The 27,547-nt window shown below is 41.7% G+C and overlaps 1 protein-coding gene across 1 annotated transcript in view; it reads right to left on the bottom strand.

Moving 5' to 3' along the window:
- The window catches only part of LOC311012355 (receptor-type tyrosine-protein phosphatase N2-like), a 228,559-nt gene that overhangs the window by 16,434 nt on the left and 184,578 nt on the right, over positions 1-27,547 (bottom strand). The window contains exons 14-19 of the mRNA XM_084007783.1: positions 27,264-27,461; positions 18,593-18,740; positions 16,248-16,321; positions 9,332-9,409; positions 5,416-5,535; positions 4,644-4,810 (exon numbers count right to left, since the gene is read on the bottom strand). Of these exons, the coding sequence (XP_083863909.1) occupies positions 4,644-4,810; positions 5,416-5,535; positions 9,332-9,409; positions 16,248-16,321; positions 18,593-18,740; positions 27,264-27,461 (785 nt within the window). The remainder of the gene's footprint in view (positions 1-4,643; positions 4,811-5,415; positions 5,536-9,331; positions 9,410-16,247; positions 16,322-18,592; positions 18,741-27,263; positions 27,462-27,547) is intronic.

Below are 27,547 nucleotides of genomic sequence, written 5' to 3'. Positions count from 1 at the left end.
ATGGTCTTTATCTGTAGTTTCAACTCTTCAAAAGAGCATGATGTTCATTTAGTAAATGATGGTCCATTTAGAGTCAATGCTACCTCGTAATTGACAGAACACTACAACGACATTGTCTGGTCTGGGAGTTGTTTGTGTTTTCTTTTAGTTGCCAGAAATGTCTTATTCAGCATTTGGTCATACCCTAGCTCCACCCTAATATGTAAATTTTGATTGTCCAAAGCGACTTACAATAAGTACATTTGTCAAAAGAAAGAAACCACAACATATCATTGCCGATAAAGTAAGAGCTAAAAAGTGTTAGGTCCTCGTCTGAGTAAAGTAGTAGCTGTTCAGCAAACATACCTTAAGAACAACAGTGCTATGAAGAAAGTGCTTAGGTAAGAACATAAAAGTGCTTTTTTTGGGGGGGGGGGGGGGGGGGGGGGTTGTATGGTTGAACAGGTGAGTCTTGAGCCTTTTTTGGAAGATGGCAAGTGACTCTGCTGTCCTGACATTGGTCGGGAGTTCGTTCCACCACTGAGGCGCCAGAACAGAGAAGAGTCGGGACTTTGCTGAGCGACATTTAGATAGATAGATAAGAAGATAAAATCCAAGATGGTGACAGCCAAATTGGTTTTGTCAAGGCTCCAAAAATGTAGTGCACAAACTGACTTCATGACATTTCTTATATAGTCAATGGTCTAGAAAAGACTAGTAAGTGGTCCTTGAGTTTGGATTTAAATAAATACTTTATGCTGTTTCAGTTCATGTTAATGAACTTATTACAAGGAGAACTGTATTGGACATTTTTTCATTTCTTTTTTTCCAGTGAGCTACTGCACTGAATATTTTTCATCATTATCAGAACACAAATTCAGGACCATGAAGCTGTGGCGGAGAATTGCACTAAATGAGAAGAACCTATTACATTATATTCTGCAATTATTCCTGATTTATTATCTACATGAAAGGAGAGTTACATCAGAGAACAAAACTGCTTATTGCAAAAAACACACACAATGTTGTGTTTTTAGGAATTTCTAGGACAAACAAGTTTCGTGCTGGACTGAAAATGCAGACATTTTTAGCAGCAGGTTGTGCGACATTTTCCTCAGGCCAAACCATGACAATGCAAAAAAAAAATGGAGAAAGGAAGTCTTTCCACTGAAAAACCCCACCCATGTTCATCCTCCACCCTTCCAACACTGAAAAGTCAGAGCTCGCTGCAGACAATTAAAAGTGATGTTGCCATGGAAACAGCCGGCAGAGAATCACCAACAGGCAGGGGTGTATAGAGGGGTGTGGGATTCAAAGGAAACGCCCCGTAAGGGGGATTCAAGCTTGACGAAGATACGGAGAGAGAACAAGAGTCAGACGGAGAGAGACAAAAGAGAGAAACTGATAGACGAGGGGGAGAGGGATGGAGAGAGAGAGAGAGAGAGAGAGAGAGAGAGAGAGAGAGAGAGAGAGAGAGAGAGAGAAACAAACTGATGGAGAGACATAACAGACTCCGGCTATATCCACACAAAGCTAGCTTATTTGGAAAAATAAAAAGATCCGATCATTCTCGTGTGAAGACCTGGGGAGTGAGTCACTGAATTTGCAATGTAAGCCGCAATGAGATCGCAATGAGATTGATTTCTCTCCTGTACATTTGACAAACGGCATACTTGTGGACTACACTACTACTAGGAAGGACTGTAAAATCGATCTTATTTTGCGAGTGAGACAGTACTTTATGAAACACATGCTGTACTTAAGGTGCGTTAGCTTCCAGTGCTGTATTAAAGACCGCCTTAACCGAGATGTCACATACTCACTAACAGCTCAGTTAGTTACAAGCAGACTGTCCTTCTAACATAGACTTCTGTCTTCACAGGAAGTTAGGTTGAAGAAAAGACTTGATTACAATTTATGTACATTTTTCATTCATCATCGTTATTTGACAAGTGACCAATGACCAAGACCAGAGTGTGCCAAGACCGAGTTCCTTTCTCCCGCCCTCACTTTCTTGGAGTCACAGAAATGCAAAATTATAAAGTGATTGGTTGTGTTTGAAGCAGGGAGTTTTATATCCAGTCACAGTAATGATGTTAACAAATAAATGGCATTTTGTGATCTCCCTTGAAATAAAATCTTCTCTGAGAACGAGTCAAGTAATGCAGTCGAGTCGAGACCATTAAGACCAATCTAGTCACTACAACACTGGTAGCTACAATGTGCTACAGCAGCTGTGTGTCCTGTCTAAAAAAAGAGCATGTGTCAAAATGGATGCTTCTCTAAAGATTTGATAGAACTGACGCTGCGAAAGTGCAATCATCGCAGATTGGCATGCGAAAACCATTCATTCAGGCTTTTCGCATTGATTAAAATGATGATTTCGTGAACATCTGTATTTCAAGAGCCACCGTACGGACTTTAAAAAGATGCCAGAGAAGGAAAGAGGTGACGGATAGTTGCTTTCTTATCTTTACTGCCACAAAACCTCAGATTGTAGCTGAGCTCTCTCCCTCTCGACGCGAGTCAAAAGCTTTTTTCAGGTGCCAAAACCCCCCCCGCTCAGTGTGCACTAGTGTGGATGTACACTCAGAGGAGGAGTCAGAAATCATCAAAAGGGACAGAAAGAAGGACTTAAGAGAGAGGAAGACAAAAGCAAGAGAGGAAGGGAGGCATGGCGGTGGGGGTATCGTAGGCAGTCAAGCAAACCACGAGCAAGCAAAAAGGCGAGAGGTCATCTCAGGTCACCGAGCACAGCGAGGAGAGAGGGGAAGGAGGGGGAGAGAAAGGGAGGAGAAGGGGGGGTATAAGGGTAGGAGGGGGGGTCCATGTGGCCCCTTGGTTGCAGAGTCACAGTCTCCAATGATCACTTTTGTGACTATGCAACTGGGCTTATATTACTAGCTGCAACATCACAAAAATGACACTGGCAACCGCTAGTTAGCTGGTAAGACAAGGGGAGGAAAGCACAGAGGGGGCTTGTAAGCAATGCTTCGGCTCATTAAGTCAAGTGAGTGAGGTTAACAAAAAAAAACATGCCGACAAGAGCATAAAAGCATAAGAGATCAACCTCCTTGAACCATCAAGGTGAAAAAAAGAAAAAACTCCAAAAAGAACAAAGAGGGGAGGCTGTTATTATACTATATCCCCGGTAATAAAAGTGAAAAATATCTCCCTCTGCGCTTTCTTCATTGCGTTGTGACCCCGGTGCCCTGTGAGTAAAGGCAATATCTCCTAACTGATGGTGGGTGGTGACGCCCACCAGACCCTTTTATAATAGCTGTGACCACAAGCGCTCTCTCTTGATATCGCACCTAATTGATGTGCGCCAGCAACGCGGCAACAACCGGGCTTATATATAAAGCCGAGTTGGGGTCTATCGCTTGAGAAAATCCACAGTGAATCGCAGAAAAAGGGGACCAGGGCTGCTCCCACCTAATAGGCAATACAGTATATCAGTTTAAAAGAGGTCGAAGGAGGGGAGCGGCTATGAAGGCGGTGGAGATAGAGGATCACTCCGGCAGAGTTCTCTCAATGCATCTTGAATTACTCGGTTATCGACTGGAAAATACACAGGATGTCTGAGGTTTTATAGAAATTTCTCCGCCTGCATCTTTCAGGTCACGATTCTAAACTCCTGGAGATGTGAGAGGTTTGAGAAGTTATTAAGCTATAATTGAGCCACAAAGGCCACTCTTAGTCTCTGTGGTTAAGGTGAGGAGGCAAATCATTTCCTGCTTTTTGTTCTTCAATTTCAGTATTCGACAAGCCTCAGAGAAACTTGCGTGTGCCAGAGGGGGAGGTAGAAGAAACTCAAAGAACAATGAGAAGCTGTTCGGTTAATGAGCGTGACAGGAGATACCGATACAGATATAAGATCAGAGAGACATTTCCTCATTTACAATAAAGGCTGGTTGTGTTCAACCAAAGCAAAGACAAAGTGAGTTGAGAGGCTGTAGTGACTTTTACTTTTGAAAACATCACACAAAGTGCTCTTCTTGCTTTGGAGATGAATCAAAGTGTATTTCTTTTCTCCAAAGGCCTCTTTCATAAAGTCTTAAAGACGTTTCCTTTAGGGCCTTCTAAAACCTCAATGCATTTACTATCAACATTAAAAGCAGGCTTTTGTACTTTATGCACTTCAAATGAAAATAAGTTCAAAGAAACCCTATAAGTAAAATCCTAAAAAGCCCTTATCACTTGGCCAAAACAGAGAAAGTTGAAACCCACTCTGAGAGGCATCTACCCACTCATGCACACTCGGCCAAGACATGGAGGCCTCGTTTGACTAGCACCTCTGGTTTTGTTTGTGCATTATGCGAGCAAATTTGACAATGCGTGATGGGAAGCCAGTGAGGGATCACAGTGTTGTTCCTTGGTTGGATTCTTGGTGCATCTTTGGTGGCTCCATGACCAGCAGAGTTAGCAGTGAGAAGAACACAAGGCCATTGGACAGAAAAGGGAGAATCCCAAAACCACCCTGGTCTAAAAATGACGTTCCCACAATGAAACCGCAAACTAACCATTTTGTATGGGAACATCATTTTTGGAGGAGATAGGGCTGCTAAAACAGATCACGGCCCATGAAGGAAACAAAAAGTCTTCATTTGGTTTCAAACATTTTGACTTGGTTTTTGTGGTTGTCTTTGAAAGGAGTTCCCTACCTGCGGAAGTCGAGCAGCGTCCGGCTGGTCTCCGGGACGTTCTGGTTGAGCCAGGTGAGGAAGTGGAACTGAGTGACGGTTCGCGTCTCGTTGGTCTGCATGTTCTTCAGGTAGAAGCTCCGAACCAGGAAGTCATCGCACCAGATGTGTTCGGACACCAGGTTCACCTGCAATGAACACACACACACACACACACACACACACACACACACACACACACACACACACACACACACACACACACACACACATACATACACACAAGACATTACAATTCGGCTCAATCATTTTAGAAAAACATAGTAAAACTGACTAAATGCTTTAATAACCGTCTAAAGTCTACAAAGAAACACCTGGACATAGTTTTAGACATAATATGACTCAGAGGAACCTCCCTTTCTTTCTAGTGCAGTGTAAAATCCCCAACATGCATTAGCTTTGTGTGAGGATATCCTATCTGACATTAGACGAAAACAACTTTTCCTCAGTGCATTACAACCATTTATGAGATAAAGCCATGGGCCATTAAAATGTTTTGTGAGTGACGTCAAGTGTGTAATTATCCCTTCCTGCAAATCATGCCAGGAATCAACCAAACACCTGTGGGGCTTCAAATCGGTCCAATAAGAGGCCCTGAAATGTAGCCAAATGTTAATGTTTTTCTCTTAAAGGCTTCATATAGATGTTTTATAGAGCCAAAGGCAAATTACATAAAGTTGCAGCTCCGCCCCCCCAAAAAACAGTGATCTCTGCTGGTACTGAGTCATTTTACCTCATAGATGTGGTAGAGGTTGGATCCCTCGTCGGGCCAGTAATGGTAGCACTGCTTCACCCCACTCTCGACCAGAGGCGTCAGCATGACGATGACCACACAGCCATTCTCCCAAACCATCTGCAGACAAAACACACGCTCAGTAGACGCCTCGTATGGCACCAGATAGGAGTGACATCACCACGTTGACTGATTCTCTTTTGAAGGGCTCTTCCTTTGAAAACCTGCCTTTATTTTGTCGAGACAGGAGATTGAAAATTTTTCTCATTCTATACTAATATGTTTCATTTTAGCTACACTCTCAAATGTTTAAAATAGTCACAGGCTTGTCAACGTTAAAGAAGATTTATTTGAATGTTATTTAAAAAGTTTCAAAGTTTGTTTTAACGTCAAGGCAAACGGTCGTGTACCCGATTTGGAACGAAGCTGTCAACACTCCATGAAATCTGCTAACAGGAACACTGACTCTGTCCTCACTCAACCCACTCGCTTGGATATCGCTCCATTATCAGTTTTAAGTGTGAGCCATGTATCACCTTTGGAAGGGGAGACGTGTACATTTTTGGGCGTGGGGGTGAAAATGAAATTTTATGTTCCAACCGAACACTTCATGACATGTTTACTGCGTTTCAACCTATGGTTAGAAACTACAAGCAAGTCAAGCACCACGGCACGAAAAGTAATTGCCGCCGAGGCTGCCTCCCCCCCTCCCCCCCAGCTGGGTCATTTTCCACAGTGAGACTCGGCACGGAGTCGTATTTTCTCCTGCTGGCACTCATATTCTCACAGCCGGAGGGTGGGCTGGCCCTGGAGATCCATTCCACTCTGATCAGAGGTAACAGCCAGTCGGTAATGGAAGCCATAAAACAATAGCACTCCCATATCATCACGTTAGATAATCAAGATGGCTGCACCTGCCGTTCCGTCAGCAACGCCGCCACACCTTGCCGGAGATTCCACCGACGTTAATTGCGGCGGGGTTTTGAGTTACTGCACCGCTTCACACTCGCACTCCGCTCAGCCCCCACTGCTTCCCTGATTGGTCTCAAGGATCCAAAGATGTGACGGTGCACTTTTTTTTTTTTTTTTTGAGGAATGGTGTTAATTCACTTCAGCTGATGGGTAGAGAACTCTCTGGTGCCGGGACCACATGTTCCCTCTGTTAAAACGTGCGCTTTGTTTAAATGTTAATTTGATTTAAACCGTTATTTATCCGGGAAAAAAAGTTAACTGCACACCGTGCTCTTTTCTAAGATTTACGGTTCTTAACATCGCACAGGTCCGCGCATTAACGACTCGAGGCTGGAAGCGTAGAATGTGTCCCTTCGGTACGTTGCTCGAGGGCACCTCAGCTGAATCCTGTTGGGGAACATGTTCCGCAATGTGATATATGTGGTGTAATAACCTCGGCAGCTTCCGATAAAGGAGCCTGACAAGACACATTAATGATGGTTAAGAGGACCACAACACCACACAAAGCCTTGATGAAGTCTGAGTACTGAGGCCTGAGAGGCCATTTAATGAATCTGAGAAGAATCCGTGATGTAGTTCTAGTCTGAGAATTTTAGACATCTTTAATCATCTTTTCAGAATTGTTTACTGGATGCTGACTTTTTGAAACACTTATTTACTGCGTTGTCTCTAGATAACAGATTTAATTTTGAGGCTCTCTCTATAGCTCTGTTTAGGAAGACTTCATGGGCTCTGATTTCAGGCCTAAAGGATCGAGCCTGAATCTGTAGAAACCCCTCTGACTGGTGAATATGTAAGCTACCACACTTAAAACGGTTATTTAAAGGTGGTGTATGCTTGCCGTAGGGAAGCCGGTGTGAGGTGCATGTGCCAGAAAATGATGATGCAAGTTGTTTCGTTTTTGTAACTAGGTGTCAAATACAATTAATGTCTGAGGATCTTAACAGCAGCCATTCTTTTTGAATGCTTTGGAAACAGGAGGTGTTAAAAATCTACATTGGAGCAAATAGTTAACCAGACAACTCAAATAGTTCTTACAGGATATTCAACCTTCATTTATCATGATTTTAAAACTTGACTCCTTTCTTTACAGTGTATCCAGTATGGCCATGAATATGAGATACGAGTTTACAGTTAATTGCAATTCCTCTCCGGCATTGAGGATGTTCGTTTATGGTGTTTTGCCATAAGATAAAAAAGATAAGATGGAGATAAAGTGGAAGCAAGGAAGTTAATGGACAAAGAGAGAGAGTGGGAAGAGGAGAGTGAATAGGGTGTAACTTATACACCCAACCCTTTCCTGAAAGAAAAGATTTCCAGCGCTGGAGAGTGAAAGTTGTGAGAGGAGGAGGGAAATGGTGGTGAGATAATACCCCTGAGGAGATCACCACCACACCTTCTCCACAATCACACGACCAACAACCCACAATTCTGTACAACTTCATTTTCACAAATTCAACTTCATTTGAAGCAGCTTGTGTTTTTTTATTCTCTAGGGCTGTAGATAATTCGATGATTTAAAATCAAAGCTTCTATTGTAGCTTCAGATGTCTGACATCATATTTTATGATGTCATCACACGCAAAAAATGATGTGGCTGATGGAGATGAACGTTAAGTGTTCCTGAGGTAATATTAATGTAATTTATGTTGCTTTTAAGTCACCATGCAGCTCAGTTTGTGTGCAGAAAACAAGAGAGCAGACAGTTTTTTGACCGCAGGGAAAATTTTGAATTTTGAAAGGCTAAACACCAACAAATATGGATTAAAGCAGAATATTTTGTTTGATAAAAACATGGAATATAACTCTATATCATAGTAGTAGTATATATAACACTAACACTAAAATACTAGAATTTGAATGTCAACTTGATGAATGGCTTCAAAGCATCAAACTATTTGGTTGAGCCCTGTGAGGAATTCATAGAGTATCAGCATAAATGTACCATGAAGTTTTATTGTAGGTTTGGCACATTTTTAATGGATGGCAGTGTGGTTCAACTTTCAACAAGAACGTTCCGGGTTGGAACGAGTTTCTATGTTCTCCCTGGGTGGGTTTCCTCCCACAGTCCAAAGACATCAGCTTACATTAATGTACGACTCTAAATAGCTCGTAGGTGTGAACGTGAGCATTAATGGTTGTGTCAATGTGTCAGCCCTGTGATTGACTGGCCATCTATCCATTCCAGGGTGTTGCAGCGCGCCCGTGACCCTCAAGGATGGGAAGTGGGCGTGGCTAATAGATGGGTAATGGATGCAGATGGACGTCTAAAATGAGCTGTCTTTCATATTAGCTCTATTTTCATAGAGCTATATTTCACAGAAGTTGATTAGCTGAGCAGTGAATTGGCAAGAGGCTGATATTCCTCTATGAGCAGCGCTACTGGGGATGCAGAGAACTTCTTTGACAAGGGTTCCTTCCATCACACACACACACACACACACACACACACACACACACACACACACACACACACACACACACCTACATACACGCACACACACACCTACATACACACCACGACTGGCGAGTATAACTTATCGATCCCCTGGTCTCAGATTCAAAGCCAATTCAACATTTGGGACAGTGGAAAAAGTGTTTGTCGTCCCCTGCATTAATAATGTGTCCTGCTGTGAACTGGTGTTTGTGTGCATGTGTGTGTGTGTGTGTGTGTGTGTGTGTGTGTGTGTGTGTGTGTGTGTTTGTGTGTCTGTAGCAGCGGTGGCAGAGGCGTTGCTGAGCAGTGAGCATGATGATGAAGGAGAGATTAATAACGACATCGACAGAATGGTCTCCCATGTGGCTCCATGCACTAATAAAAATTGGCTAACTCTTGTTTAAGAGAGGAGAAAGTATTGATTTGTGTTTGAGTGTGTGTGTGTGTGAGTGTGTGTGTGTGTGTGTGTGTGTGTGTGTGTGTGTGTGTGTGTGTGTGTGTGTTTACCTGCCAGAAATCGGCCACAGTAGACGGCAGAGGGCCTTGAGTGGCGATGTAGGCTGGGTTCCTGGGATCGTGATCCATCTGAGGGGAAAAAGAGAGAAGACATGATTTAAATTTATTATAAATTTAAGTTAATATGCTTTTTACACAATTCATGTTTGTATTATCCTTAATATTGACCCCAGTTTGTTTAACACTGAATTTAGTGGAATGGCAGTTAGGATGAGGTCTGATTTTCAAAGAGAAACCTGGACAATGTGGCAGCACACAAAAAACCCCCAAGAACAAACGTACACGTAACATACGAAAGTACACATTATGAGTTCAAAGACTGGCTCTAACCCAGAGTATTAAATCAAGCCTTGGTAACCTGCAGAAGTGCACTACGAGGAGGAAATGTAACCTAAGTTACTTCAACCTTGTGAGTTGAATCTCCAAGGAGTTTGAAGTCGGACAAGCTCAAAGGCAAAACATGAGAAACTGGGTTAAATATTAATCAGAAATACTTTCATACGTTTCAATGTCGGTGCGAGTTATGCGGAACAAATCGACTATAAGTCCTCGGAAAGTACGTTGCGTGTTGAGTTTTATGAGAACTTAAAATACAATGAGAAGTGAGAGGGCAGCACACCGATAATGGCCTCATAAATAAAAGTATACCGATGAAGTAATCTCTGAGTGGTCAAGGAGGGCCACTTCACCTCGGCATACAGCGGCACCGAGATGATTCAGTGCTCTGCAGCCTCTTAAAAACCTGCATCACCATCACCCCAAACAATGCAACACAGCGGCACAAGCGTTACGATTCTGGCACACTGGGTTTGTCCATGTCGGTTGTTTTCTCAGATCGCCTCTTCTGTCTCGTTCTCTTTGTGAAAAAGGGGCTTCTTGGTGATAATTTGCAGTAACTTCTTCCTTAACTCAATGGAAATTACAGAAGGATGGCGTAGGCGTCGAGAACAAACGGCGGGAGATGAACGTGAGGTGAATTTGCGAGGCAGTGAGTGACACCCCTGCCTATTAGCATGCAAATTGTACGGTAAATGTAATAATTGGCAAGACCAATTTAGCTGGAGGCAATTACAGAGGGAAGACAGATAATTTCTGGGGCTTTTCCTGTTCACAAAATTGTCTTTAATGGTCCTCTGTTCCCTTTACGAATGCCAAACAATAAATGCACTTCCAATGAATTTCAAATGTAATGACTTAGAGAGAGAGAGAGAAAAGGTGACATGGTACCAGGGAGTGCTCATTAAAACATCCGCCGCTGGAATTTTGCGTTGTGTTAAAGAAATAGCTGTGAGGCACAAGTGCACTTTTAAGACATCTGAATGCGGTGGGCAAGAGGGTTAAGCCTGCGTACGCTGCAGAGAAATAGTCGGCAAAAGTATGTGGAGACCCTTCGTCTGCATGTTTCTTTTGGCCTGGGGCTGTTTTTCATTTAAAAGCCTCCTGCTAGCGCATAGACTGATATTTGATTCAACAATCAACTTGGTGCTGCTCGTGTATGTCCCTTTCCTGTTCCAACTTGACAATGTCACTGTACTGGGTCATTACGGAAACTTCTTATCAGTAGAGAGTGACATTAAGGATGTATGGTATTACAGGAACATGTTTCCTCACTGCATGCAGGAAGTAATCCTATCTAACTTTAGGATAGGAATAATTCTGGGATTTCCCAAACTGGGAATCCTAAATTAAGATTAGGATGTCTTAAATTTGAAATAGCTGCCAAAAATGGTAGCAGCACTGCAATGAGGTTGGATTTGAAGATCCATTAATCCATCCATAGATCCACCCACCCATACAACCCTAGATTAATCCATCCATCATCCATCCATGTATCCATCCATCATCCATCCATCCACCCATCCATCCATCCATCCATCCAACACTGAAATACAATGATTGGAAGCCTCAAACTGTACGATACTTTTCACTTCTCAGACCATTTATTAATGGGTATACATATCAATTGCCAAGGTGATTTATTTTGAATGTGATCAACATGCTACGTCCATCTCTGGAGGCACCTATACAAGATATATAAGATATGGGGGTCAAAACCCAAATGTACGTGTATTTTTGCTAACGTTAACCTCCAGACTTCCAACCAAATGAGAGACATTGATATTCTGGCTTGTCCATCTCGAGTAGCCTCCTGGAATACTGTAATCAAAGATAAAGGCAGTCTTGTGTATATTATTATACACAAGACGGCAGGAGGATCAACTTTACAGTTACAGTTAGGATTTCTTCAGTTAAAATAAGATAGGAAGTCTAAGATAGGATAGGATGGGATACAGCCACGAGTTTAGGAATTGCTTCGGGAATAGAAAGAGGGTTTTACTATCTATGAAACTTAGGACAAAGATAGGACAAGCAGTTGTATTTTTCTGTAATAAGGCTCCTGGTGTCCAGGTATTTGTGTTGGTCTGTCTAAATACTTTCCATCCAGTCCTGAATATATTTCTGAGAGAAGAACTTGATACATTTTTAAGCTTCAAAAGTTCACTGGTGAAAAGACAGGGACATGAAGTCATAATAAATCTGACCTGCAAATGACAGGACTGAAATTACAAAATGTCCCTTGTCCGACCTGAAGGCCTGGGAAATAGAAAAATATCGACCTGGAAAGAATTTGAAACAAATAACAAAATGTCCCATGTGATCCACAGTGATGGGGGCCAGGAAATGAAAAGAGTAAGACCAGGACGGACAGAGAAGGAGAAACAAATTGACACTGATAAACCTAGAAGGACAATAAAGGATACAGGCGCAAAAAAAGATGAAAGCTATGGAAAGACACCTGGATCTTTTTTTTTTAAATCCTTTTATCTGTTTCCTCTTCCATCACACACACACACACACACACACACACACTATTGTCCAATCTGTTTGATAGTGTGATGATGGAGCCGACTGTCTCTCACCTCAGAAGGTGTTTGTGTGTGTGTGTGTGTGTGTGTTTGTGTGTGTGTGTGTGTCTGCTGACTGGTAAACTGCTAGCTTTCAGCAAAATGAATACGCTTCAGCAATTAGGAATCAATAAAAAGAATTGACAGCTTCTTTTTGCTTTTCTGTGGTCACCAACATGTGTTCATCAACTATCTTCCGTTCTCACTCCCAAGGCCTACGCTTCATGGCGATCATGGTTCCCCCCTAGTGTCCATTTTGGAAGTGTCAGGGATGTGGCATTTACGCTCCTTACATGCATTGTGTCTCTTCAAAATAAAGCAACACAAATATTTAGTTAGGCTCAGGAAAAGATCAGGGCTTGGGTTAAAATGTGTACATTTGTTACATTTTTATAAATAAATCAAATGTGAGCATCATGTGGATGAAAATACTTTCCCCTCAAAACATAATTGCTATTAAGTTGTACGGAGAATGATTATTGTACATATGTTTTACTACTTTAATTTCAAATTAGCATTTAGGATTGTTTTTTACACTTGAATTGTGTTATAGTTGAATCCCCCAAATTCATTCGGCTTGACAACATTATCTACCAACGAAGTTTCATTAAGACATCCAAATTACCGTTTTTTTCAGAATTCTGTTGCCATTAGTTTGAAGGGAGTGGACACCGTATGACTTGAAGTCCATTTTCTTCAGTGACTCTTTTAATCAAGAAAAGTCAATTTAACTGTCAATAAAGGCTGTGAGGCTGATTTAAACTCGGTGCTGTCAGGACACGACATGCATCAGAATGAGTGTGTGTGTGTGTGTGTGTGTATGCATGATTGAGTGGTTCCTAAGAGATTGATTATGTCTTAGGAAGTGTGTGTGAAGAAACTATTGAGTCTGTTTCGGGCTAATTGTGTGTGCTACAGGAGAAAGTGAGTGATTGATTGTGTTTGCGAGTGTTCGTGAAACTTACTGATTGTGTGTGTGTGTGTGTGTGTGGGGGGGGGGGTTGAGCCACATCACACAAGCTGTGTATTTAACAAAACAGGGAAAACATGGTTTCTTCACAGGAAGTGTGCATTACATTCAATTTATGTATCAATACCCAACGATTACTCGGAAAAATTGTTTCTTATTTGTATGGCAATAATTGTTATTATCATAATAACCATAGCTCTTAATTTTGCTACCGCGATATATATATATATATATATATATATATATATATATATATATACACACACACACACCAAACAGGACACCTTCTCCAGCTCTGTGCTGATAAATGTTACAGATTGATTGATGGATGTCATGATATTATTGGTTGAAATTGGTTGGTACTAGCTGATGTTAGCACGTAATTTTTTTTTCAGGAATAAAACATCGGATTTTGATATAAAAAATAAGAACAGATTGATAGGTACAAAAATATGACCGGGGACGTAATCTAAAAGGTTTAAACAATTTTCAATTTCAGGTTAACTTAAGTCCTGGTTAATGAAACTATGCCGAGTTCTGAAGGTGTAGGGACCAAATTAAAGGACCAACCCATCAAATAACTATTGATGTGCCAAGCTTTAAAGTCACATCAATATAAACTCATCTGTGTAATTATTAGCTACTCAGAGAAAATTCTCCGGTAGTGTGATGTGGCATAATGACAGAAAACCCCACACAGGGTGGTCTGGAAGGGTGTGGATTTGGCCAAACATACACAGGGCTTTTAATCAGGTGACCGGTGATTGTTGTTACCTTTGTATTCACAATGTAAGGTTTCACTTTAGAATGTAGGCCACGTGTTGTTTGTTGTATGTAAAAGCTGTTCCGTGTGTGTTTTAAGTTTAATATTTCAATTTAAACCATGATACTTCCCCCCTGAATCTAACAAAGACACGTGTTTACTTCCCCCGTAGTGGAGTGTCATATTCTGCTGCACCATTAGAAATTGACTGCAATGGGTACTGGCAAAACATCGGCAATTGACGAGTTGGGAATGAGAATGTGTTGGAAAGACTCTCTGATCCTCCATGTTGGGAGTTGGATGTACGGCTTGTGACCTCACCTCATAAAACAAGCAATCATCATCTAAAACGCCCTCCACAGCTTGCTGGTTGGTTCAGTCTCCAGCTGCTGGTCTCAATTAAATCTCAGCGGGTGCTTTCTAGACAAATATCTAATGAGAAACTGAGCATGCAACATTTAGGATGGCTTTAATTGTGCACTTTAGCTAATTCATGTTACCCTTACTTTATCTAGCACAGACAACAACATCTGGCTGATTAAATGACAACTGTTCATCCAATTTTTGGCTGTTTTAGCCAAATGCTAGAGAAGTGTTCCTTCCTTCCAAACAATCTTATTTTCTCTACATCTGTGTATGTGACACTTTCTGGAATTCATGACTACGCAAAAGTACAAACCACACTGTTACTGGGTTGTTGGCAGCACCTGGCTGATGTCTGAGGGAAAAAACTGTCATCGCCTCAGTTGTGTGGTGTACTTCTTTAAGGAAAGAACTTTGTGTTTTTGTTACGATGCAGGAAAAAAACAAGTTAATATAATAGAGCTAACGGTGAACATTAACAGAGGTTACATTGAGTTACATTATGACGCGTTCATGGGGCATTCAGTAAACGTGACGAAGGTAAATTATAATGTTATCATGATGAATTTAAATGTAATTTTGATAAAGAAAATATTTCGTGCAGGAAACTTGAAATAAACAGTTTGGAGGAGATGTTTTCACAGCATGGTAACGGGTAGCAATGCTAGCCCAGTAACCAGGTAGTGACCTGTCAATCACAAGGTAGCACCGCCCTAAAGCATACCAAGCTTTATTGTCTGTTTGACTCTCAATGGACCAAAATGTACTCAATGAACACCATGCTGTATTGAAGGAGACTTGAAACTAGAGATTGAGACAATAAACTCTGACTGACTGACTTCTTTTTAACGAGAGGAGTCGCCCCCTGAAGGCCAGTAAAGATAATGCAAATTTAAGGCACTTCAGGCTTGGCCTAATTTTTCAGAACCGTAGGTTGCTGCCTGGAAAAATCCCAAATGGGAAAACTATATTATTCAAATAATCTCAGTCTGCATTAACATACATTCATTCATTGAATTGTGTCGGGGTGGCGTGAATGTATGGACGTGCGTCTACTTGCATTGTCTGTGTGGGTGTCTGCACCACATGTTCTATGTAATCATGTATATTTAATGTTTGTGTATGTGTGTGTGTATACATGAGTGTGTACATATCAAGCTTGCTTGTGTTTCTTTGTGCATGCGTGGGTACATGTGTTGCGGCTGTTTTTGCATTTGTGGCATTTGACAAGGCTGCTCCTTTGTTCCAGTATAGTTTTGATTCCTTCACACACACACACACACACACACACACACACACAAGCATGCACACGGCATTTCTTGGTGTGATGCCCAGATTTGAAATGCATAGAGGTTCTGTTGCCTTTAATGGAATACCACTGTATCTGCCTCGGGGGAAACGTAAACCTACTATTCCAACACTGGTTTCCAAATTGATACGCTCACTTACTGAATTCACATGGTTGTTTCTACGGGCTGTTTTGCTGCTTAAATCTGCACCGTGCCACACGAAGGCCTCGTCAAGTCGAGCGCGCCGTAACGGTAAACACAAACTAGTGTCAAATTAGCATAACCCAAGGTCAAAAACAATCATTTCCCAAGACCCTGCGGATCAATTTTGTTTTCACAAATGAGAAGCGAGCCGAGAGCCTTGCGCATGTCCTTTCCCACGCCTTCCCCAAGCGAATACCCGCCCGGGGTGTTCGCTGTAAAACAATCATTAATATTCATGGTGCAGAACATACACTAGCGTGGGGCTGTCGCCACAGCTAAGCAAGCGTTGCATCAAAATTTATATTTTACAACGGTAGGCTGCCTTTGTTCCTGTGTAGCCCCGTGGGGACTGTGGGAGCCTGGCGTAGCGGTGGTGTGAAGCACGGAGTTGGAATGCAGAGGAGCTACTTACGATTGGGCTGGCATTGATGTAATCAGAGTTGCCTTGGCTGTTCTCCACCTTCAAGGTGATCCTGGAGTGATCATCTGGAACACAAATAGAGGAATTCAGGGCATTTTGTCTCAGGAATGGAAGAGCTCCGTGGCCATATTAAATGCATTGTAATCAGATAATCTTTGCATATCTGTTGAATATGCAGTACTTTTACTGTAGCCTTAATATATACATTTCCATAAAAAGTTAAGTCAAAATGTTTCCGTGACCCAAAGAGTTTAGGGTATGTCAAGGTTGTTTTCAGCTCTGAATAGAACTCGTTTAATTCAGGCAAAAAAAAAAAAAACACCAAGATGCTCCTCACATAATTGATCAGTTGATCTCTGACTTTCTATAAGGCACCTCAACACCAGGCAGTCGTCCAGGAATATGTAGTCAGATGTTATGCTTTAGAAAAAAGGACACCGCAAGCAGCCCGATGCAAGAAAACGTCAGGATCCCAAATAGCCCTGTCCGCAGTGCTATGCTAAAGGCAGAATAAAACACAAATAAGTGTTTCCGTTCTATATTTTGCAACTTGAACCTTAATTCTCCCAGGTGATCATGACATGCACAAAAGTCCCAAGTCATGTCCTAAACTTTGAGTATCAAGTTCTAAACAAGCCATAATGCACTCTTCTCCAAATGCAATGCCATTTGCGTCTACGCCTCTGATTCTGGACCCACACGTTTGCATACTGCAATTTAGATATTCAGTTGACCATCACATAGTTTTCTAAGGTCAAACAAATCATTTTTTGCTATAACTTTTTCTAACTGCTGCTCAGTAACGTAATGTTAGTTCTTCATGGTTGTCTCCTGCAACTTGACTGGATGCTATCGGATTGGTTCACACAAAGTGTATCCAGGGAATTATGTGTGGACTTTGCAGGGAAACAATAGCATTAACTTGTTAATGATTCAATAAATTAAGGGAAATAAATTAATTCCTAGCACTTCTTTTAAATAACACTTGGGTTTTGGGGAATTGTTTTCAAGTTAAAAGGCTCAAGACCAAGTGAAGTCACTTGAGGTTAAAATCCAAGTTGAGCTGGAAGACAAGTCTTTTTTATCAAGTCTAAAGTCAACAAATTTGTCCACACCTCTGGGATCTGACCTCCAACATCCCTTGTACTCAAAAATTTGTGTGTGGCAAATTTTCCTATTTTGTACATTTTCTACTTGTGCAGAACTTGCAAATCTGCAGTGATAGCAACAGAGTTCAGATTTTTTTTTGGGGGGGGGAGCCAGTGGGGCTTCAAATAAGAAGCACAATTTATTCCTGACAAACTGCTTTCCCTGCTGACAACCTGGATTTCATTAAGCCTGGGCAGTGGAGAGAATGGAACAGCACTTTTTTAGATAGGCTATTTCCACAGAAGCTTAGAAATTTTAATCATTGATGAGGTCGGTGCAGGAGAGCTTTAATAGAAAACTAATTTACAAGCCTTCTGCTCACTGCATCTGCTCCTGGTTTCTGATAATAGAGGCTGGGCTCAAAATATACGGGGAGTGTTGTCGAGAGGTGGTAAGAGTAATGCTGCCATGTTTGGAGGGCTGACATCAGGAGGTGTATTTGGGCTCCACTCAGAAATGAAGGGTTCTCTGCCCTCCATGAAAAAAGATGACATAATGCTTTCCTTTACACGTCTCATTTCCTTCTAAATGTGGAGCTCTTTAGTTCCAAACATTCTAATTACAGCAAATACTTTGACGACACTGAAAATTAAGAAGGAGATGACAGGTTGTCGGTAAAATAAAATCTCCTGTACATCATATACTGATGTTTGAAGATACAGTTTCATTGATCGCAACATTGGTTTGGTACTAGGAATCTCATTTAAAGCACATTGATTTACAGCAATGTTCATTGAAGACCACATGTACCAATTTGCTCACATCGTTTTTGCAAATGTGAAAACCTAACTAAGGCAATATTTGAAATGCAGATCATGTGGCCTCTAATATGATGAGAATCAGAAAAATTCAAGTTGGATGGATTTGAATAACAAAAATCTTGAAGAGTTAGAGGAATCTGAATTAATATTGTCTGTGCTGGTTTCCAACGTCTATGGTCACTATGAGAAGAGACCCCAAAGGACAAATCTTTAGGACCAAAACAGGGCCGAAGATGCGGCAGTGAAATTTGCCCCTAAAATCAAGGCCTAATGTAAGCTGCAGACGTGGAAACGGTGGATATTGACTCAGGAGTTCACTTACTAGATCACTTTGTGACTATCTAAATGCTAATGTGGGCTCGCCCACTAATCAAACTTAGAAACAGGAAGCGCCAAGGAAAGAAACAGAGAGAGTTCATCGCTTACATGCCACGACAGCAGCGGAGCGGTTCTTCTTGGCGTTGCCATCCTTCATGCCGACGGTGCAGGCGTTGGGCTCTGCCTGATAAGCACAAAGCGCCTCCCACTCCTTCTCCAGGCGGTCCTTGTTCTTCATGTGATCCTCCATGTAGGACTGCAGGAGGAGAGAAAGATGCGAGGAGGTGAGGAAAGATTCCTTAACCAGTTTCATTACCATAATATATTGGCATACCTCCATTATTGGATTTATTTTAATTTCGTCATCTATAGTCGTCTTTATGTGCTTGAAGCACCAGATGGACTTTAACCCTTAAGGTAGAGGTTCTCGATCGGTTCGTCAATCACACAATTCCACATTCCCTGTGATTAGTAATAAGCTTTCCTAAACTCTGTGACAGGCTGTTTGTTGGAATCACAGTGGAGTAGCAGATGGACGCGCAGGTTAATTTGTCAATCAAAGCAAAGTCGACCAAATACATACTGTACTAATGTTCTTTCTTGCCAACCCTGTCCCCTACAAAATGACATACCATTAAAAATAAACTGCACTTTCAATTATGTTTCCAGAGAAACTTGTTTTGACCGGACCAAACAGTCCAGATTTGAAACTATTTGAAACACATTGTTAAAAATCTACACTAAACTAAAATCCCTACGCGAAACAACATAGTTAGGTTGACAAAACTACTTGGTTAGGTTTAGTAAAAGACATCATGGTTTAGCTCAAAATCACTATGAAATTGAAACAAAACAAAAACGCAAAACAAAAGTACTTGGTTGACACGAGACACAAACAGCGGCCTCCTGGGTAAAAGTCACATGTTTTTGACTCGTCCACCACCCGATAATTTCATTTGAAACAAATTTGTACTTAGAGAAAATCGAATCCACCACAAAATAGGTCTCACTTAGCGGATCATCATGGTGATGAAAGTTTACTGCATCACTTGAGTAGCAGAATTGTTGTTTAAAGACAATACAATTGGCAAAGAAATTTGAGATATTACAAGGTGATCCTTAAAGATTCTGTGAATCGTTACAAGGTCCATTATGGTTCTCTGGTCTTTCTAAACTTCATCACATTCTTTGGCTCATCCTTTGTGGTGACTCCCCACCCTTCGCTTCTTCATGAAGCATCGTTTGTCAATGCTGTTAAATCATGTATGACTACCCATACATGCATGTTTTACTCATTGCATTATTTGCACCAAATCTGTCTTAATAATTACTCAAACTCGATTTAAATATTTCAGCCTGACCATAACCTTCCACACAATGTTCATTATTAAGGAAGTCTAAGTGACTTTGATCAACTGTCTGCAAATGAGCTTGGCATATAAGAAGGTATGTGTTTGCATTAGTTAGCTGTAATCTGATCGTGGTCATAGGGACTTCGTTTTTTAGCACCGACTTGAAAACCAGCGACCCGTGTTCAGAAAAAAAAATAGGGACGGCACAACCGTTTGTAATGGATTAGGGAACAAAATGAGCTGGTGTGGTTCTTTAAATGGCTCCGGCGCTGATTTATGATGACAGTTACAAATGGGGCTGATCTTAATCAGAATTAGCTCCCCCCCCCCCCAAAAAAAAAGGCCTAATGGCTTTCTGCTAAAATGAGAGGAGTTTGTTAAAAAATGGAGGGCGACACGCCCAGACTTCCGGCCGATGGAAGATAACGGAGAAGTGTCTTGATCAAATGCAGATATGTGATTCTATCGCATGTGTGCTTGTGCAACCAACGAAGTCTGCAAACAGCAGCAGGTCAGGTTTGCTGTTGGTTTATTCTATTAGAGAGCTTAACATAACCTCTTCACAGCTGCATCGCGTGGAGCTGAAAACAAACACATGCAGCGTGTAACACAAGCTTTTCCGTATTGAAGTGTCAGCTCGCCATTATATTTGCCCCAGAGCTGCTAAAAGCAGCAGTGATGTAACATGAAGCCGCAAGCAGCGACCATCCACCTTCCAAAGACACACAGAAAACCGAGACGTAGCGAAAATGCACCCAAAATCTGAAGCACAATCCCTACATAAAAGGTTTTTATAAAAGGTCACATACACAAAAACACAGTCCGCCCACACGCCCTCACACATTATGAAACATACAGTATATACAGGCAACATGTATACAAAATGGTACAAACACATTACCTGAAAACAATCAGATTCAAAGATGCATAGAGAAATTCACACTCCTACATCAGATGGCCCCCCGCACCCCTCCACCCCCTACCCGCTCTCTACCTCTCTAATGCCACAGTAATAGGGTTTTGTGGCTGTGTAAAGGGATTACCGCAATCCAATCAGGAGGTGCTGAGATCACCATGTGTCGACCAAACACTGAATAATCCCCTTACTGCATGGGGGTGGGGGTGAGGGTGGGGGGGTGGAGGGGGCTTACAGCTTCCAAAGGTACTCGATGAAAAACATTACGCAATAAGACTTTGTTGCCATTGTGGCTTTGACGCACCATCTCTGAGCACCTGTAGGAAACAGCAGCATGAAAGTCGGGCCGCAGTGAGGAGGTGATGTAATGCAACGGCCATTTTGAAATCGACGGCAATGGAAGGGGAGAGGTGAAGTGGGATGCTTAGCAGAGGGTCCTATGAAAGCAACCAAATCTATCAAGAACATCAGCGCAGGAAGTGAAGGGGATCAGGTGCACCTGCTGTTTTTTTTCAGTCCTATTTCCTAACTGAAATGGAAATTAAACATTTATACATTATTAAAATATTTTGGGTTTAAGTGTATTAGTGTTTTTTGCTGGATGAATTTGGAAATATATTACCTTTAGAGAAAATAACATTCACTCTTTCAAACGGAGATGGACTTAAAACATTAAAAGAATTGTTAACCTGATTGAAAAATGATCTTAAATTGTTTAGCAGGTTAACAGTGCATTTTTTTTCTCTGTATAGTTGGGTTTTTTTGTATCAATGTAAACAAAACAAAAAAATCATATTGGTGTTCTCCCAAGGCACCAAGCAGTCCCTTGAAACAAAATCTGCAGTTCCTCAAATGGCCACTTGAGGCTGGCTACATAAACCAGTCAAATCCCATTTTTAGAATGATGCTGTGAGTTCGGCAGAACCAATGGTCTTTCACTGGCTTACAGATAATATAACAGGATGTATCTGTTTCCATGGTGATAAAAGGAAAATAATTCTTGTCATGTATCAGCAAAGCAATAAAAAATCCAGCCAATTATTGGAAATGGTGTGTTTTTTTTTTTTTTTTTTTTTAGAACTTTTGTCCATTTTTGGTGTTCAGAGGTCATAATGGTGATTCTGCACTTCACTTCCCAGAAGTCACTTGTCAGACACACTGTGTGTGTGGCAAGCACATATCCTACTTGCTTGAAGTTGTTGATGTTGTGGGTGTTTTTCAAAAGAGACTTCACTATTTTCACACATTTTTCATGTTCTTTTTGGCTAATTGTATTCATCCAGGAGTCGTTCATTATTTGTTTGTATTAATAGCAAATTTGTTTAAATGAAAATGTCATCAATTGTTAGGACTTCATTTGTCTTTATGCTAATTTCCTAAGAAATGACAGGAGACATTTTCAAATTAAATTACATGGTGTTTTGAGTGCATTAGTCTTTAGAATGGATTTGAAGCTTCTAACTTCCAATATTTTGTCATAAATATCCAGTGTTTCCTGAAGAATTCCATTATTGTAATCACTCACCTATTTGCTACGTGCTATTTTCGCCTGATCCGAAACATCAGTGTGTTTGCGCTGCATCAATTGAAGCAAAGGTCTTCCCATTTATGAATTCTACAACAAACATGTAATCAATCATCATCAGTCAATCTGCATCAATCCATCATATCAGGGGCTTATTTTTAGTTAAAAGCTGACGTCATCCTGATACAGGAGTCTAACTTCTCTACAGCCGAATGCTTCCTCCTCCTCGACTGACCACATGACACAGATTTAACATCCATTTCCTAAAGCCAGTTCTTCCTAGAGCCATTGGCCTGCGACCTATCAACTCCACAGATCACCTCCCAGCTGGGGGCTGCTGGTGCGCTACGAAAACCACAACCACAACAAATTCCTAGCACAGTTAATCTGGATGGAGGCCCTGGCTGCAGTATAATCTATAACACTTAGTTGGCCCGCAACAAAAGACAAGATAATGTGCTTTATATATAGAGTCGACTAATCCTCTTAAAACAGAGGATGTAGGGGGAGGTGGTGGTGGTGTGTTGGGGGGGTGGTGGGGGTTTACTTTCTCCCAGTCACATGGGACCAATACATTAACTTAGATAAGATGGTGAAAGCTGTTCCTCCTCAAATTAAAATCAGTGGGTGGATGATGACGTGAAATTTGCTCGGGATTTACAAGAGGCAATTATTTTTTTCTTTTTTTGGGGGGGGAATAGGTGGGGCACTGCAGCTCACCAGCCATCACGTTATTCCTTTTTTTACGACGCCGTTCAATAGTTGCCTCACTCGAGTGTGTGGAAGGGTGTTAGATGAAATATTTGCTTTTCCATTGCGGTGCTGCGCTCGTCTTGCTCTGTGATGGATTTGGTCTCTTGCTGTGAAGGCGCTGGAATGAAAGAAAAAAATCCCCCGGCTCCGAGTTGTCTCCCAGATGTTCAGACCGGGTTCTGGTTTTGTTGCTTTTAACTATGCTCGGTCTCTAGTTGACATCTAAACGTGAATGTGAAATGAGCTCTCTTATACGTGTGAATATATGTGAAAACTGAAAGAACTGCAAAAGTAATGTATGAGCAGAAACAATTCAGCATTGTTTCAAACTACAGAAAGAAAAATGACGAGCTGGAAGGAAGGGAAGGAAGTATAGTTGATGAAACAAAAAATAATAAAAATGAACAATGTGAAGAAACAAGCAGCACTGGAAGATAAAAGGAAGTTAACAGTGAATGAGAAAAAGATGGATAATACAAAAGGTAATGAAAGAAATAACTGCTACAAAAAGAAGTAGACAAGTCATAGTGGAAGATTATGAGTAAAATGTGCTGGAAATGACAAAAAGAAAACATCAAATCAGCAACAAGATGCAGGGAAAGCAATCGATGAAAGATAGAGGATGAAAAGAGGATAGTTATGGCAAATCCATAAAAACATTTTGTGAAGAAGAAAGTTCATGGGTGGTAAAATACATTAAATTGATTTTTTTTTATCCTAGATTGTCACAGATATGTGAAAACCTCTTGACTGCAATGTAACTTCTTTCCTTTTAACCTCCTAACTTCCTCACTTTTAACTTCAGCAGACAGTTAACATGCCCTTCTGTGGGTTGTGACCTTTGGCCTTCTTAAAGGCTCCAAAAGTCAACATACACAGTAAAGCACAAGAGAAGCTGACATTTTGGTGACACATGGTTTCCACATGACATTAGCATTATGTAACTCTCCCTCAGCTGTCTAATGGTTCTGTTGTGGGAGGAGAAAGACGGCCCGGGGACCAATCAGAGCTGCAGCTAGCCTCACTTTAAGAGTGGAGCTGTCCGAGGTGCTGAAACACACTCGCAGCTCAGCGTCTGCGTTACTGACTCACATTCCTCTTTCACACATTGGCACTTTCTGGGATGATGAGCATCCTGTGACTAACAAAAGTACTCAACATTCCTTTTCCGTTTGTTTCCTCGATGGAATAAAAACACACAGTAAACCAGTTAACATTCAACCTCCCATCAGCACGGCAGGCCCCTGATGTCCAGCTGGACTGGTTTCATGTCAATAAAACACAGAAGTTGTTTTTGGACTCGACTACATTAATGTTAAATGGAATCTGACTCTTTCCTCTCACTGGTTGTAGAACAAGACCAGAACAGACATTTTCTGGATGTACAATTATTCTCTCATGATTTGGACATTTAATGCAATGGCAGTTGGATGTGAATCTTCCTCTTTGTCGTATCGATCATCATTTGCAGATTGCTTCAACATTTGAATGACTGATACTGTCATTATTCTCCAAGGAGCAGGAAATGCACCAGAACTGCTCATATGTACATGGAAGAGTTTGCTGTATTCATCAGTTTTCTCATACTTCAGATTTTCCTATAGTCTGAACCAAGATGGCAAACTTTATTACTCCTTTCGAACTTGACAAAGGCAGTGGGGACAGGATCCACTCCTTGTGTTCTTACCGTTCACAATAAAAGCCCTAGACTACGATTGCAGGGATTTTGCATTCTCGGGTTGTTTTTCGTCACGCCCCGGTGTGAGAGAGAGATGAAGGACAAGAATATAAAGTTTCTTGCATTAGGCCTATTCTTTATGTTGAGTGGAAACTTTGGAGGGACCTTAAGTGGAATATCAGCCTTCAAGAGGACAGTCAGCTCCTTCACCTACACAAAATCCTCTTAATTATCACATCAGAAGTCCTTCCATGGCAACATTAACATAGTAGCCTCTATAATACAAAACATTCAGTAATCACCCTGACCAGACTGTAGCCCACACACCATATTAAGATGTAAGAAATCATGAACAACACTTGATTTCTTTCCTCTTATCTCTCAAGTGAAGCCGCCTCTGCTGAGACGGCTTCACCTGGCGATGACAAAGCAAACCTATTCGAAGCAGTTCAGACCTCGCTGTCTCAAAACTCAAATCTATTTCCATCCACATATGTCAACGCGCCGCACCAAACGCATGCATCGCATCAAAGGCATGCATCGCATCCTGCTGTGGGCGCGTTCGCCAAAGAAACACTTAGGCTGGATTGTGCGTTTGCTGTAAAACAACAAGAGCCGCTCTCTGCTGTGGCACGGGGCTGCAGAGGGAGTCGCTTCTCCTCAACACAACTCTGGTGCAAATCTCAGGGGTAATTAGCATCTTTGTGCCTTCTGAACACATCAAAAAAGGCCGCTCCGTCACATCTCGCCGGCAGCTTCACAATGCATGAAGGGAGGGGGGGGAGGAGGTGCTGCTGCTGCAGGTGCTGCTGGGTGGTTGACGTGAACAGCTCTGAATCGCAATTACGACAACGCTCTGCAAAATGTGACCGAGGTTCAATAAAGATTTTCATCTAGAGAATAGAAGCGGGTATGAAGCCTGCCTATAGAAACTGTGGGTGTAATGAGAACAGAAAGACACAAAAAAGACACAGAAAGGGAGGGAGATGAAAGTGTGTGTGTGTGTGTGTGAGAGAGAGAGAGAGCGTGGGAGAGAGAAAAGAGTGCTATATGCAGAAACGAAGACGAGACCGAGACTTAAAGGAAGAAGACTGTAGTTCTGCTAGTTTTGAAAGAGATAAATGGTTTTAAGGGGGAAGACGAGTAGGAGATGCAATGTTTTGGATAAAAGGAAAAATAAAGGAAGCAGAGAAAATCTGCAGTGGCTGTTTGGAAAGACAGACGACTGACAATGAAAGTTAAAATGTAGAAATGTAAGGGCAAGACTATTAGAGTGTTGATGCGATTTTCCTTTTTGCAGAATTATCATCGGAACTGAAATAAAGCTGACTCTGAAATATCACTATTTAGTAAAGCACATCAAACTGAATTCGTTCCACTTCATTATTCAGTCTGACCTCATTTTCATGGAAGCGCATTTCTGTTTGGGATTAGTATTTTTATTTATTTATTTAATTATGTATTTTTGCTCTAACCATTTAACAGAGATAAATGTATTAATCCCACAAATGTAATTTTAAATCAACACAGAAGCTGCTTCATGTTTCTCACAGTGTTTGAATGTTGAATAAAGAGCTGCTGCATCCGTCTCGTCTGTGCAATTGACCATTTTTTTTGTTAAACTTATTCATGGATTTTGCCATTTTTCAGCACACAACAATTGCAGCCCCATTCAACAGCTGAAAGACGAGTTAACAGCAGTGCTCCTGTCTTTTTTCAATTGTTCCCAATGAGGAGAGAGCGCATGTGCCCCACCTTTGTTTGGTCGCTCCGAGCATTTCAAGTTAAAAATCTCTGAGCTTTTCAGAAAGGTGTTACATTTTCCTCCCTCTACAAAAGAGAGAAGCTTGTCTTGGCCGTGTCTGTCTGCTGTGAGCTTTATGTGTCAGACAGACAGTATCATGACAAAGACAGAAAAGCCCATCTGCGGGAGCAGATCGGCCGGGCGGACACTGAGTGCAGCTGGTGAGTTTTCGACGGATCGTCGTCCTGGCTCTAACGCTACAGCTGTCAGATTGAACGATGATGAGCTCATCCATACAAAGTGTTAAAGCAAACGTCCTCCGGTTGGTGCTCATGGTGGAAAAACCATTAGATAGTAGCCCCGAAGTGCAATGGGCGGTGCTAGTCCATCATACAACAGCGGTTGAAGTGGTGATACGTTATCAAGATATTGTCAAAGAACATTAAGAAAAGGTTTTTTTTTCCAATCAAACGTTAGGATGAAGCACTTTAGCATTCAACAATGAAATCCTTCCTTCAAATTCTTTCTCCAGTGACGCATAAAGTTGGGGTCCATTTTCGACACCTCTAGATGTGCAGTATGGGAAGTGGGTGGATTAGCTTTACACGTTACACATATAGAACCATCAGTCAACTCTGGGTTATGTGCTAAATGACTGACAGCCCTCTTTCTTCATCAAAATGCATTTTTTCGACCCCTTTATTGGCACATTTTCTAATGTCATCACACATTTAAGTGGAGGTGATTTAGGAGGGATATCCTTATTATACAACCATCGTTTGGTTTGAAGGTGAATCGACAGGAAACTCACCAGGATCATGTGACCTGTAGAGATGTCCATGTTGGAGTGGGCGGGCTCTTCGCTCCAGGAGGAAATGCTGCTCCGTGCCGACGGGCTGACGGCTTGACCGCCGTCGCTGAACTGAGATGACACGCTGTTGATCCTGGAGGACATGGGCTCCGGGCGCTCAGACGGAGGCTTGACCGCCATGCGCTGCCGACACAGCTCCTGCAAGGGGGGAAGGCGGGGACAGGTGAGTCACTTTTGCCATCCGACCCGAGACTCAACGACTTCATAAGAAGGACTTTAACATG

This window comes from Eutrigla gurnardus, assembly GCF_963514095.1.
Source record: "Eutrigla gurnardus genome assembly, chromosome: 4".
Classification (NCBI taxonomy): domain Eukaryota; kingdom Metazoa; phylum Chordata; class Actinopteri; order Perciformes; family Triglidae; genus Eutrigla; species Eutrigla gurnardus.
This window is presented reverse-complemented; position numbering and strand designations above follow the sequence as displayed.